The sequence below is a fragment of the Chlorocebus sabaeus genome, chromosome 19 (assembly GCF_047675955.1).
Source record: "Chlorocebus sabaeus isolate Y175 chromosome 19, mChlSab1.0.hap1, whole genome shotgun sequence".
In the NCBI taxonomy this organism is placed as follows: Eukaryota; Metazoa; Chordata; class Mammalia; order Primates; family Cercopithecidae; genus Chlorocebus; species Chlorocebus sabaeus.
The window spans coordinates 26,327,321-26,341,714 of NC_132922.1; the positions used below are offsets into that span (position 1 = coordinate 26,327,321).

Consider the following 14,394-nt stretch of genomic DNA (forward strand, 5'->3'; position numbering starts at 1 on the left):
GGCAGTTACTTAATCCTGGAGACAGTATTCTTTCACGGTCTGCCCAGATGCATAGGAGAAATGAATTCTCACCTTATGAACTGTTGGGTTTCATGGCAGCACATTCATTTGTCTGTCCTTGCTGTTTACCTCTGGTATGTCTTGATAGACATCTCCCTAGGCACAGAGGACAGAATGAAAAATCACTCTGGGTTCATTGCAAAAGCTCCAGTGTCTTGGAAATGAAGGGGAAAGCACAACCTTGAGCACATTGTCAGCATTCCATTTCTTCATTTGAATGAGAATATGCAGTTTTACCATCAGTTGTGGAAGAGGCTTTCCTTTCCCCATTGTGTATTCTTGGCACCTCTGTTGAAGATCAGCTGACTCTGTGTGTGCATTTAATTCTGAGCTCTCTATTCTATATCTGTGATACTTATGGGTGCCCCCATGCTAGAAGCATGTTGTCTGAATTTCTCTGTTTTTTGTAGATTTCAATCTCATGAATGTGCTTCCTCCAACACTATTCTTTTTCAATGTTACCATGGTTATTTGAGGCACATAAAAATTCATTAAAGTCTTAGGATTATCTTTTCCATTTCTGCACAGATGGCTGTTACCAGTTTGATAGTAATTGTTGTGCGTCTGTAGATGATTTGTGTAGTATTGTGTGTTAGTCAGGTTTGGTCGTTCTATCCATGAATATGAGATGCCTTTCAACTTATTTGTACCTTCTTTACTTTCTAGAATCTTTATGTTGATAGCTGATAAGTTAGGTTTAACATGACTGACATAAATTTGTGATTTATTTTTCATTATTATTTTTTTGAGACAGAGTCTCACTCTGTCACCACATTGGGGTGTAGCAACATGCTGTCCGCTCACTGCAACCTGTGGCCCCAGGTTCAAGTGATTCTCTTGCCTTAGCCTGCTGAGTAGCTGGGACTATAGGCACGAGGCACCATGCCCAGCTAATTTTTAAGTTTTTATTAGAGACACGGTTTTATAACATTGGCCAGGGTTGTCTCGATCTCCTGACCTAGTGATCTGCCCACCTCGGCCTCCCAAAGTGCTGGCAATATAGGCATGAGCCTCCACACCTGGCCAAATTTGTGATTTTTTTATACCAATATTTTGTATGTCTGAATAGGCATCAAATAAAAAAATTTTATGTAAGCTACTTAACGGAAAAATCACACCTGTACTCATGGACATTTTTTTCATGAATGTGTACATTTCTATTGTTATACATTTTCCTCATTTCAGTAGATAATGTATATTTGAACCGGGAAGCTTATCCTTGTGGCAGAAAGTGTTCAGAGTCATGTCTCTCAGCTTCACTGGTATACTTACAGCAGGGTCTGTGAGTTTATCCTGTTTGAATGAAGCCTGATCCCTAAGGAATCTCCTCAGGGAGAGTGACACAGGACCTGCTGAAGCCCCGATCACAGGGGCCCTTTCGGGTGTGTGCACACACGATGGTTCCAGAAGACTTACAAAGAGGAAATCATGACTGTTTTTAATTGTAACATTTTAATATTTAATTTTAAAAATGTTCTCTATGAAAAAGAATGTGTGGTTAATACAATAGAGTAATTTGGGTGAAATTGAGTCCATTTTACTAATCAAATAGGCTTTTAATCAAGTAATAAATCCTTTAAAACATATGCTAAATGTAGTACCAGCGTAATTGGATCCTACTGTACTGACAGGGTCTTGAATACATTAAGAAAATGCTGTTTGTTTAGAAGAGTTTCAAAACATTTGAGAGGAAGGAAGGCACTCTTCCATTGACCCTCAGTGTGTGCTTTAGTTCCATTTGGGGTTGACTCTTTTGTGTTGCTGCCTGATGCCTCTAGTACAAGGCCAAGGCCTTCATGTCTCATGTCTTTCCTGCTCCCCTCCTCTAACATCCCTCTTCCACTCAGGGGAATAGCCCAGCGTCAACTCAGTCCATGCTTGTTAATCAACCACCTCCATACACCACATCCAGCAAAGCTCCCTGAGTGACTCACAGTCACAAACACCCAGGGCACTGATTTTTCCTCTGTGTCCTTCCAGCTTCTCCAGAGGACAACCTGAGTTTAGTAACTCTACCACGGAGTGAAGATTATGATGGCGGTGACGATGATGATGATTATGATGCCGCCCAGGTAAGACCACCTTTGTCATCTAAGGAAATGTTGGTTTTCTGATTTGAGAAATAAACTCAGCAGTCAAAACCCAAAGAATAGACTCAGGGAGCTGAAAAACAGCAAAAGTGAGATTTTTCCTTTCCTTTTCCTTTCCTTTCCTTCCTTATCCTTTCTTCTCTCTCTCTCTTTCTTGCTTGCTTGCTTTCTCCTTTTCTTTCTTCTCGCTCAGTTAGCCAAGCTGGAGTGCAGTGGTGCGATCTTGGCTCACTGCAACCTCCATCTCCTGGCCTCAATCAATTCTCCTGCCTCAGCTTCCCGAGTAGCTGGGATTACAGGCATGTATCTCCATGCCCAGCTAATTTTTGTATTCTTAGCAGAGACAAAGTTTCACCCTGTTGGCCAGGGTGGTCTCAAACTCCTGACCTCAGGTAATCCATGCACCTCGGCCCCCTGAAGTGCTGGGATTACAGGCGTGAGCCACCCTGCCTGGCCGAAAGTGAGATTTTCAATGACAGTATTGCAAGAGCTGGTGTCTGATGGGCAGACACACCCAGCACAGTTTCAACAAGCAATGCTCTAGTGTGAAGGCCCGTCCCCTGGTTCCTCATAGGCTGAGTACTGTGGGGTCACAGTCTTCCCAGGTGTTGCCTATTGATAGTTGGGGAGGGGCTTTAGGTATTTTTCTAGGGTTGTCTTACTGCATTTTGTTGAAGCCCACAATGCATTGCCAACCTAGTCAGCTCAGGGTCTCTTCAAGTATTTGACTTATGACCTAAGGAGCTGGGCAGGCTGATAAGAACAGACAAAATGAGCTATTTTTCAGCCTAGTACACCTTCATCTTAGACTAAACTTCTTTGGTTGAAGTGAGGGTAACTAACTGGGGAGGAGAGGGGAGCACCAAACAAGCAGGCATTGCCCATCCAAGCAGGAGCCTGGCATATGCTATTTCTTCTGTACTTTGTTGACCTCAACTGGTTCAATGTACTTTGTGTTAAAAATAGATCACTGTATACATATTTCTTTCACCTGATTTCTTTCTTTCTCAATTAATTTTGACATAAAAATGTGACAAGGCACATTATGTACAACATATACGATTCTCTTTGTGAGAGTGGAGTTCAGTCTGAGTTTCTTTTCATCTAATACATGACACACTAGGATGGTTTTGAAGGACAGCATCCATCATCAGCTGTAATGCAGAGGCATTTTCCTCCACACCAGTTTTTCTCCTTGGATTAGACCTTGTGCATTTACCAATCTAAATCAACCTCAAACATAAATTCTGGTGGGAACAACTCTTGTCTTTTCCACATGTATCCTCTCAGCTAGAATGTTTTGTCTTTGACTTTGACTCAACAACTGTTTCACAACTAGTTTTCTGAAGTCATCAAGAGACTAACAGATCTGTGTAAAGGGGTGCAGCAGAATTGATCTGATCCTCATAGCATCTTCTTTTGTCTCGTTGCAGATTTTACCATCACGTGTCCAGGGTACGTACCTTCAACTAACTCACTTTCTGAGAAACAAATTTGATGGCTTTAGTATATAGAAACCTTAATCTGGGTTCCTGTTTAAAAAATTGGGGGTCTGGTGACAGCAAATGATTTTGTAAGTGTATAGTTATGAGCAGAGGGCTGTGGAAATGTGTGTGAACCCAGAGGACCAACCAGGAGATTTTGTGTGAGCCAGTGATTCTTCACCTGGAGTCAGAGAAGTGAGTGCAGCTCTCTCACTGACTTATCCTGATGTTGGTGGGTCTAAAGAGTGGATTCTGGGCCTGGCGCAGTGGCTCACGCCTGTAATCCCAGCACCTTGAGAGGCCGAGGTAGGCGGATCGTGAGGTCAGGAGATCGAGACCATCCTGGCTAACACGGTGAAATCCCATCTCTACTAAATATACAAAATTTAGCCAGGCGTGGTGGCAAGTGCCTGTAGTCCCAGCCACTTGGGAGGCCAAGGCAGGAGAATGCCGTGAACACGGGAGGCAGAGCTTGCAGTGAGCTGAGATCGCGCCACTGCACTCCAGCTTGGGTGACAGAGTGAGACTTCATCTCAAAAAAAAAAAAAAAAGAGTGGATTCTGGAGAATCTCAGCAGGGAAGAGGATGCCTTTCCATGTAGGCAACAAGATTTCAGATGGGATCTAATAAAACAGCGTTTCCAACAACCTTTAGGTTATACCTGCTGCTTAGGAGGCTTAGGGAGGGTTTAGAAAGAGAAAAAGAAAAAGTAAATATAAGCTGAGTTTGTTATTTTCAGAGTTTAATGTCATCATGGTGAGAAGTACTGTGTTTATGGGTTTTTGAGTATCCTGTGTTTTCAATCACCTCTTTTTTATTATTTAAAGATGATCTTCCTGAGAACACCTGCTCTTTTCTGCCTCTGCCACTGCAAAATGTCAGAACCTTTGGTTTGGGATGCAGTTCTGTCACAGGCAGTTGGTTAATCCTGGAGACAGAATTCTTCTGCGGTGTGCCCAGATGCATAAGAGAAATGGATCCTCACCTTATGAACTGTTAGGTTTCATGGCAACACGTTCATTTGTCTGTCTTTGCTGTTTACCTCTGGTATCAAGACATCTCCCTGGGCAGGGAGGACAGAATGAAAAGTCACTCTGGGCTCACTGCAAAAGCTCCAGTGTCTTGGAAATGGAGGGAGAAGCATAACCTTGAGCACACTGTCAGCATTCCATTTCTTCATTTGAATAAGAATATGCAGTTCTTACCATCATTTGTAGAAGAGGCTTTCCTTTCCCCGTTGTGTATTCTTGGCATCTTTGTTGAAGATCAGCTGACTCTGTATGTGTGCATTTAATTCTGGGCTCTCGATTCTATATCTATGATACTTATGGGTGCCCCCATGCTAGAAGCATGCTGTCTGAATTTCTCTGTTTTTTCCTTTTCTGTAGATTTCAATCTCATGAATGTGTGTCCTCTAAGAGTATTCTTTTTCAGCGTTACCATGGTTATTTGAGACACATAAAAATTCATTAAAGTCTTAGGATTATCTTTTCCATTTCTGCACAGATGGCTGTTACAAGTTTGATAGCAGTTGTTGTTAGTCTGTAGATGATTTGTGTAGTATTGTGGTTAGTCATGTTTAGTCTTCCTATCCATGAATATGGGATGCCTTTCAACTTCTTTGTATCTTCTTTACTTTCTAGAATCTTTATGTTGACAGCTAATAAGTTGGATTTAGCATGACTAATATAAGTTTGTGATTTTTTTTTTTTCTTTTTGAGATGGAATCTCACTCTGTCACCATACTGCGGGTGCAGTGATGTGCTGCCTGCTCACAGCCACCTCCCTCTCCCAGGTTCAAGTGATTGTCCTACCTTACCCTCCAAGTAGCTGAGACTAAAGGCATGTGGCACCGTGCCCAGCTAATTTTTTTTTTTTTTTTTTTTTTTTAGCAGAGGTGTTGTTTTACCATATTGGCCAGGATGGTCTCGATCTCTTGACCTCATGATCTTCCCACCTTGGCCTCCCAAGGTGCTGCAATAACAGGCATGAGCCAACGCACCTGGCCAAATTTGTGATTTGTTATACCAATATTTTGTATGTCTGAATGACTAGGCATCAAATAAAAAAAAATTTATATAAGCTAGTTAACCAAAAATCACCCGGTACTCATGGACATTTTTTCATGAATGTGTTCATTTCTGTTGGTATACATTTCCTCATTTCAGTAATTAATGTATTTTTGAACCTGGAAACTTATCCTCATGGCAGAAAGTGTTCAGTCACATCTCTCAGCTTCACTGGTGCAGGTAGAGCAGGGTCTGTGAACTTGGCCTGTTTGAATAAAGCCTGATCTTTAGGGACTCTCCTCAGGGAGAGTGACACAGAGCTGCTGAAGCCCCTGATCACAGGGGCCCAATAGGTTTTGTTCACACACCCTGGTTCCAGAAGACTTACAAAGAGGAAATCATGACTATTTTTAATTGTAGCATTTTAATATTTATTTTAAAAAATGATCTTTATGAAAAAGAATGTGTGATTAATAGAATAATTTGGGTAAAATTGAATCCATTTTATCAATAAAATAGGCTTTTAATTATGTAATAAATCCTTTAAAACAGATGCTAAATATAATACCATCATAAGTGGATCCTACTGTACTGGCATGGTCTTGAATATGTTAAGAAAATACTGTTTGTTTAGAAGAGTTTTAAAACATTTGAGAGGGAAGAAGGCACTCTTCCATTGACCATTAGTGTGCATTTTAGTTGCATTTTGGCTTGACTCTTTGTATTTCTGCATGATGCCTCTAGTACAAGGCCAAGGCCTCCATGTCTCGTGTCTTTTCTGCTCCCCTCCTCTGCCATCCCTCTTCTACTCAGCAGAATAGCCCAGCATCAACTCAGGCCATGCTTGTTAATCAACCACCTGCATACACCACATCCAGCAAAGCTCCCTGAGTGACTCACAGTCACGAACACCCAGGGCACTGATCTTTCCTCTGTGTCCTTCTAGCTTCTCCTGAGGACAACTCACCACGAAGTGAAGATGGTGATTGTGATGATGATGATGATGAGGATGATGATGATACCCAGGTAAGATCACCTTTCTTTGTCTTTTAAGGAAATGTTGGTTTTCTGATGTGAGAAACAAACTCACCAGTCCAAACCCAAAGAATAGACTCAGGGAGCTGAAAAACAGCAAAAGTGAAATTTTCTTTCTTTTCTTTTCTTTTCTTTTTTCTTTCTTTCTTTCTTTCTTTCTCTCTTTCTCTCTCTCATCTCTCTCTCTCTCTTTTTTTTTCTTTTTCTTTTTTTAAGATAGAATCTTGCTCAGTTAGCCAGGCTGGAGTGCAGTGGTGCAATGTCGGCTGAGTGCAAACTTCTGGCCTCAGTAAATTCTTCTGCCTCAACCTTCTGAGTAGCTGGGATTACAGACATGTGTCCCCATGCCAGTTAATTTTTGCATTCTTAGTAGAGACGGTGTTTCACCATGTTAGCCAGGCTGGTCTGAAACTCCTAGCCTTAGGTAATCAGCCCACCTTAGCCTCCAGAAGTGCTGGAATTACAGTCATGAGCCTTCATGGCTGGCCGAAAGTGAGACCTTTAGTGACAGTGTTGCCAGATCTGGTGTCTGATGGGCAGACCCACCCAGCACAGTTTCACTAAGCAATTTATCCCCTAGTGTGCAGGTCCCTCCCCTGGTTCCTCATAGACTGAGTACTATGGAGTCACAATCTTCCCGGGTGTTGCCTATTGATTGTTGTGGAGGGGCTTGAGACATTTTTCTAGGGTTGTCTTACTGCATTTTTTTGCAGCCCACAATGCATTACCATCCTAGTCAGCTCAGGGTTCTTCAAGTATTTGACTTACGTACGACCTAAGTAGCTGGGCAGGCTGATAAGAACAGACAAAGTGAGCAATTTGTAGGCTAGTGAACTTTTATCTTAGACTAATCTTCTTTGGTTGAAGCGAGGGCAACTAAGTAGGGAGGAGGTGGGCCCTGAACATGCAGGCATTGCCTCTCCAAACAGGAGCCTAGTATATCCTATTTCTTCTGTACTTTGCTGAACTAAACAGGTTCAAGGTATTTTGTCTTAAAAATGGACCACTGTGGCCAGGCACGGTGGCTCACGCCTGTAATCCCAGCACTTTGGGAGGCCGAGGCGGGCAGATCATGAGGTCAGGAGATCGAGACCATCCTGGCTAACATGGTGAAACCCCGTCTCTACTAAAACTACAAAAATTAGCTGGGCGAGGTGGCGGGCGCCTGTAGTCCCAGCTACTCGGTAGGCTGAGGCAGGAGAATGGCAAGAACCCAGGAGGCGGAGCTTGCAGTGAGCCGAGATCATGCCACTGCACTGCAGCCTGGGTGACAGGGCAAGACTCCGTCTCAAAAAAAAAAAAAAAAAGGACCACTGTATACATTATTTCCTTCACGATTTCCTTCAATTAATTTTGATATAAAAATATGACAAGGCACATTATGTACAACATACACAATTCTCTTTGTGAGAGTGGAGGTCAATGGGAGTTTCTTTTCATCTAATACATGACACACTAGGTTGTTTTTGAAGGACAGCATCCATCATCAACTGTAATGCAGAGGCATTTTCCTCCACACCAGTTTTTCTCCTTGGATTAGGCCTTGTGCATTTACCAATCTAAATCAATCAAACATAAATTCTGTGGGAAAAGCTCTTATCTTTTCCACAGGTGTCCTCTCTGCTAGAATGTTTGGTCTTTGACCCTTGATTCAACCACTGTTTCACAACTAGTTTTCTGAAGTCAACAAGAGACTAACAGGTCTGTGTAAGGGGTGCAGCAGAATTGATCTGATCCTCATAGCATCTTCTTTTTTCTCATTGCAGATTTTACCATCACGTGTACAGGGTACGTAACTTGAACTCACTTTCTGAGAAACAAGTTTGCTGGCTTTAATATATACAAACCTTAATCTGGGTTCCTGTTAAAAAATATCGGGGGTCTGGTGAGAGCAAATGATTTTGCAAGTGTATAGCTATGAGCAGAGGGGCTGTAGAAATGTGTGTGAACCCAGTGCATCAACCAGGAGATTTTGTGTGAGCCAGTGTGTCTTCACCTGGAGTAGGAGAAGTGAGGGACCTCTAACTGACTTATCCTGATGTTGGTGGTTCTAAAGAGTGGATTCTGGAGAATCTCAGCAGGGAAGAGGATGCCTTTCCAGGTAGGTAACAAGACTTTCAGGTGGGATCTAATAAAACAGCGTTTCCAGGAGCCTTCATGTTATACCTGCTGCTTGGGAGACTGAGGGTTTAGAAAAAGTAAATATACGCCGAGTTTGTTCTTTTCAGAGTTTAACGTCATCATGGTGAGAAGTACTATGTTTATGAGCTTTTGAGTATCCTGTGTTTTCAATCACCTCTTCTTGCTTTATTATTTAAAGATGATTTTTCTGAGAACACCTGCTCTTTTCTGCCTCTGCCACTGCAAAATGTCAGAGCCTTTGGTTTGGGATGCAGTTCTGTCACAGGCAGTTACTTAATCCTAGAGACAGAATTCTTCTGTGGTGTGCCCAGATGCATAGGAGAAATGGATCCTCACCATATGAACTGTTAGGTTTCATGGCAGCACATTCATTTGTCTGTCCTTACTGTTTACCTCTGGTATCAAGACATCTCCCTGGGAGCAGAGGACAGAATGAAAATCACTCTGGGTTCATTGCAGAAGCTTCAGTATCTTGGAAATGGAGAGAGAAGCACAACCTTGAGCACACTGTCAGCATTCCATTTCTTCATTTGAATGAGAATATGCAGTTTTACCATCATTTGTGGAAGAGGCTTTCCTTTCCCCATTGTGTATTCTTGGTACCTTTGTTGAAGATCAGCTGACTTTATGTATGCATTTAATTCTGGGCTCTCTATTCTATGTCTGTGATACTTATGGGTGCCACCGAGCTAGGAGCACACTATCTGAATTTATCTTTTTTTTTTGTAGATTTCACTCTCATGAATGTCCATCCTCTAACACTATTCTTTTTCAGTTACCATGGTTATTTGAGGCATATATAAATTATTTAAAGTCTTAGGATTATCTTTTCCATTTCTGCACAGATGGCTGTTAGCAGTTTCATAGCACTTGTGAGTCCGTAGATCACTTGTGTAGTATTGTGTGTTAGTCAGGTTTACTCTTCCTATCCATGAATACGGGATGCCTTTCAACTTCTTTGCACCTTCTTTACTTTCTAGAATCTTTATGTTGACAACTCATAAGGTAGATTTAACATGACTAATAAAAATTTGTGATTTTTAAATATTTTTTGGGTGGAGTCTTGCTCTGTCATTAGACAGGGTGCAGTGACGTGATCTCTACTCACTGCAACCTCTACCTTGTAGGTTCATCTGATACTCCTGCCTTAGCTCCCTAGTAGCTGGGACTACAGGCATGTGCCATCACCCCCAGCTAATTTTTTTATTTTTAGTAGAGACATGGATTTACTATGTTGGCTAGAATGATCTCAATCTCTTGACCCCATGATCTGTCTATCTTGGCCTCCCAAAGTGCTGAAATAACAGGTATGAGACCCCACACCCGGCCAAATTTGTGATTTTTTTATACCACTATTTTGTATATCTGAATTAAGTGGCATCAAATAATTTTTTTTTTTTTTAATAAGCTAGTTAACCAAAAAAATCACCCCTGTATGCATGGACATTTTTTCCTGAATTCATCCATTTCTATTGGTATACATTTCCTCATTTCAGTAAACAATGTATATTTCAACCTGGAAACTTACCCTCATGGCAGAAAGTATTCAGAGTCACGACTCTCAGCTTCCCTGGTGTAGGTTGCGCAGGCTGTGTGAGGTTGGCCTGTTGGAATGAAGCCTGATCTTTAGGGACCCTCCTCAGGGAGAGTGACACAGAGCTGCTGAAGCCGCTGATCACAGGGGCCCAATAGGTTTTGTGCACACACCCTGGTTCCAGAAGAAGACTTACAAAGAGGAAATCATGGCTAGTTTTAATTGTAGCACATTAATATTTAATTTTTAAAATGATTTCTATGAAAAAGGGTGTGTGCTTAATAGAATAGAGTAATTTGGGTAAAATTGAGTCCATTTCATTAATACAATAGGCTTTTAATCAAGTAACAATTTTTTTAAACAGATGCTAAATGTAGTACCAGCGTAATTGGATCCTAGTGTACTGATAGGGTCTTGAATATGTTAAGAAAATGCTGTTTGTTTAGAAGAGTTTCAAAACATTTGAGAGGGAGGAAGGCACTCTTCCATTGACCCTTAGCGTGCATTTTAGTTTCATTTTGGGTTGACTCTTCTCTGTTGCTGCCTGATGCCTCTAGTGCAAGGTGAAGATCTCCATGTCTCATGTCTTTCCTGCTCCCCTTCTCTGCCCTGTTCCACTCAGGGGAATAGCCCAGCATCAACTCAGTCCATGCTTGTTAATCAACCACCTCCATACACCACATCCAGCAAAGCTCCCTGAGTGACTCACAGTCACCAACCACCAATGAACTGATCTTTCCTCTGTGTCCTTCCAGCTTGGCCTGAGGACCGCTTGTTTTTAAGATGCTCACCACGATACAAAGATGAAGATGATGATGATGATGCTGATTGTGATGATGATGATGATGATGTCCATGTAAGATCCCCTTTTTTGGTCTTCTACAGCAATGTTGCTTTCCTGATTCCTTCACTTCTCAGTTAATTTTGATATGAAAATCTGGCAATGCACATTATGTACTATGTACCCTATTCTCTTTGTGGAGCTGGAATTCAGTAGGAGTGTCTTCCCACCTTATATGTGGTAGAGTGCTTTTAAATGACAGCATCCATTATCAACTGGAATGCTGAGGCATTTTCCACACCAGTTTTCCTCCTTGGATTAAGCATTGTGCATTTGCATATAAAATTAAAGGTAAATTCTGTGAATAAAGGTCTGGTTTTTCTATAGCTATCCTCTGTGGTAGTCTTTGGGGACTTTGACCTATGGCTCAATCGCTGTACCACCTTCTGGTTTTTTTATCGTTGTCCAGAGAATAACAGATCTGTGTGAAGCGCACAGCAGAATCTGATTCTCACGATGTTTTCTTTTATATAATTGCAGGGAACAGCATGGAAAGAAAACGGTATGTACCATGAAATATCTCACTTCCTGAGGGAAAAACTTGCTAGCTTCGGTGTATAGAAATCTGATTCTGGGTTCCTGCTGGGAAACAGGATTGGGGTTCTCGTGAAAGTGATTCTGCCAGTATAGAACTCTGGCCCAAGAAGCTGTAGGAAGGTTTGTCAACCCAGAAGAAAGATGAGGGGATCACGTATGAAGCAGCATGGGGTGGGAGAATAGCCCATCATTCAACTTCAGGTAATGTAGGAGGAGTGGGCGAGTCACTCTCTCTAATGACTTATCCTGGTGTTTTTCTTTCTAAAGACTTGACGCTGGAGAGTATAAGTGACGAGGAGACTCATCCAGGTAGGGAACTACGCGCCAGGAAAAACCCAGTGGGAAAAGGTTCCCAGGAGCCTCCAGGTTATCCCTGCTGATTAGGAGGAGGGGCTGAAGGAGGGGGTATGAAATCAGAAAGAAAATGGAAATATGTGTGAGGTCTGTCTTGTTGTTCTCAGAGTTTCTTGGCGTCATGGTAAGAACTGTCTCTATGGGCTATGGGGGTGCCGTGTTTATGAGAGACTCTCTTTGCAGTCCACCTGCTCTTTTCTGCCTGTGGAACATCACAACCTTTGGTTTGGATTACTCAGCACTCCTAGAGATTGTGCACAAGGGGTGTAGGCTTAAGCACTGGGTGTCATCTGTGATGAAGGGAATTTCTTTTTGAGATGGAGTTTCACTCTGTCACCATACTGGGGTGCAGTGTTGGGCTCCCGCTCACAGCAACCTCCCCATCCCAGGTTCAAGTGATTCTCCTACCTTAGCCTTCCAAGTAGCTGAGAGTACAGGCCTGTGCCACCATGCCCAGCTAATTTTTCAATTTCTATTTTTAGTAGAAATGTGGTTTTACCATGGTGGCCCGGGTGGTCCAATCTCTTGACCTCGTGATCTTCCTACCTCGGTCTCCCATGTGCTGTAATAACAGGCATGAGCCACCGTGCCTGGCCAAATTTGTGATTTGTTATACGAATATTTTGTATGTCTGAATGAATAGGCATCAAATAAAAAAAAATTATGTAAGCTGGTTAACCAAAAAATCACCCCTGTACTCACGGACAGTTTTTCAAGAATGTGTTCATTTCTATTGGTATACATTTCCTCATTTCAGTAATTAATGTATATTTGAACCTGGAAACTCATCCTCATGGTAGAAAAGTGTTCAGAGTCATGTCTCTCAGCTTCATTGTAGGTAGAACAGGGTCTGTGAGCTTGACCCATTTGAATGAAGCCTGATACTTCTGGCATCTCCTCAGGGAGAGTGACACAGAGCTGCTGAAGCCCCAGATTACAGGAGCCAGTAGGCTTTTCGCACACACCATGGTTCCAGAAGAAGAGTTACAAAGAGGAAATCATGACTATTGTTTTGTTTTATTTATTTATTTATTCGAGATGGAGCCTCACTCTGTCGCCCAGGCTGGAGTGCAGTGCTGCGATCTCGGCTCACTGCAAGCTCTGCCTCCCAGGTTCAAGCCATTCTCCTGCCTTAGCCTCGCAAGTAGTTGGAACTATAAGTGCCCGCTACCATGCCCGGCTAATTTTTTGTATTTTCAGTAGAGATGGGATTTCACCATGCCAGGATAGTCTCGATCTCCTGACTTCGTGATCGCCTGCCTTGGCCCCCGAAAGTGCTGGGATTACAGGCGTGAGCCACCGCACCTGGCCAATCATGACTATTTTTAATTGTAGCATTTTAAAATTTAACTTCTAAATTATGAAAAGAATGTGTGACTAATAGAATAATTTGGGTACAATTGAATCCATTTTACCAATAAAGTAAGCTTTTAATTAAGTAATAAATCCTTTAAAAGAGATGCTAAATGTAGTAGCAGCATAATTGGATCCTAGTGTACTGATATGGTCTTGAATATGTTAAGAAAATGTTGTTTGTTAGAAGAGTTTCAAGATATTTCAGAAGGAGGAAGGCACTCTTCCATTAACCCTTAGTGTGTGTTTTTGTTTCATTTTGGGTTGACTGTTTTGTGTTGCTGCATGATGCCTCTAGTACAAGGCCAACACCTCCATGTCTCATGTCTTTGCTGCTCCCCTCCTCTGCCATCTCCCTTCCACCCAGCATCAACTGAGTCCATGCTTGTTAACCAGCTCCATACACCACATCCAGCAAAGCTCGGAATGACTCACAGTCACAAACAACCAGGGCACTGATCTTTTCTCTGTGTCCTTCCAGGTTCTTCTGAGGACAACCTGGGTTTAGTGAGACCACCACCAAGTGAAGATGATGATTGTGATGATGATGATGATGATGATGTCCAGGTAAGACCACCTTTCTTTGTCTTCTAAGGAAATGCTGGTTTTCTGATGTGAGAAACAAACTTACCAGTCCAAACCCAAAGAACAGACTCATGGAGCTGAAAAACAGCAAAGTGAGATTTTCTTTCCTTTTTTTTTTTTTTTTGAGACAGAGTCTCGCTCAACTGGCCAGGCTGGAGTGCAGTGGTGCAATCTCAACTCAGTGCAACCTCCATCTCCTGGCTTCAATCAATTCTCCTGCCTCAGCCTCCCGAGTAGCTGGAATCACAACATGTGTTCCCATGTCCCCATGCCCAGCTAATTTTTGTATTCTTAGTAGAGACGGGGTTTCACCATGTTGGCCAGGCTGGTCTGGAACTCCTGACCTCAGGTAATCTACCCACCTTGGCCT

At 42.3% G+C, this 14,394-nt stretch overlaps 1 protein-coding gene across 4 annotated transcripts in view; it reads left to right on the top strand.

Moving 5' to 3' along the window:
* LOC119627094 (uncharacterized) overlaps positions 1-14,394 on the top strand; it is a 63,858-nt gene that overhangs the window by 26,672 nt on the left and 22,792 nt on the right. For all 4 annotated transcript variants that reach the window (XM_073006875.1, XM_073006876.1, XM_073006877.1 and 1 more), the window contains 8 exons: positions 2,041-2,132; positions 3,584-3,605; positions 6,590-6,669; positions 8,445-8,466; positions 11,110-11,210; positions 11,676-11,697; positions 12,000-12,041; positions 13,921-14,006. In XM_073006875.1, coding sequence (XP_072862976.1) covers positions 2,041-2,132; positions 3,584-3,605; positions 6,590-6,669; positions 8,445-8,466; positions 11,110-11,210; positions 11,676-11,697; positions 12,000-12,041; positions 13,921-14,006 — 467 coding nt within the window. The remainder of the gene's footprint in view (positions 1-2,040; positions 2,133-3,583; positions 3,606-6,589; positions 6,670-8,444; positions 8,467-11,109; positions 11,211-11,675; positions 11,698-11,999; positions 12,042-13,920; positions 14,007-14,394) is intronic.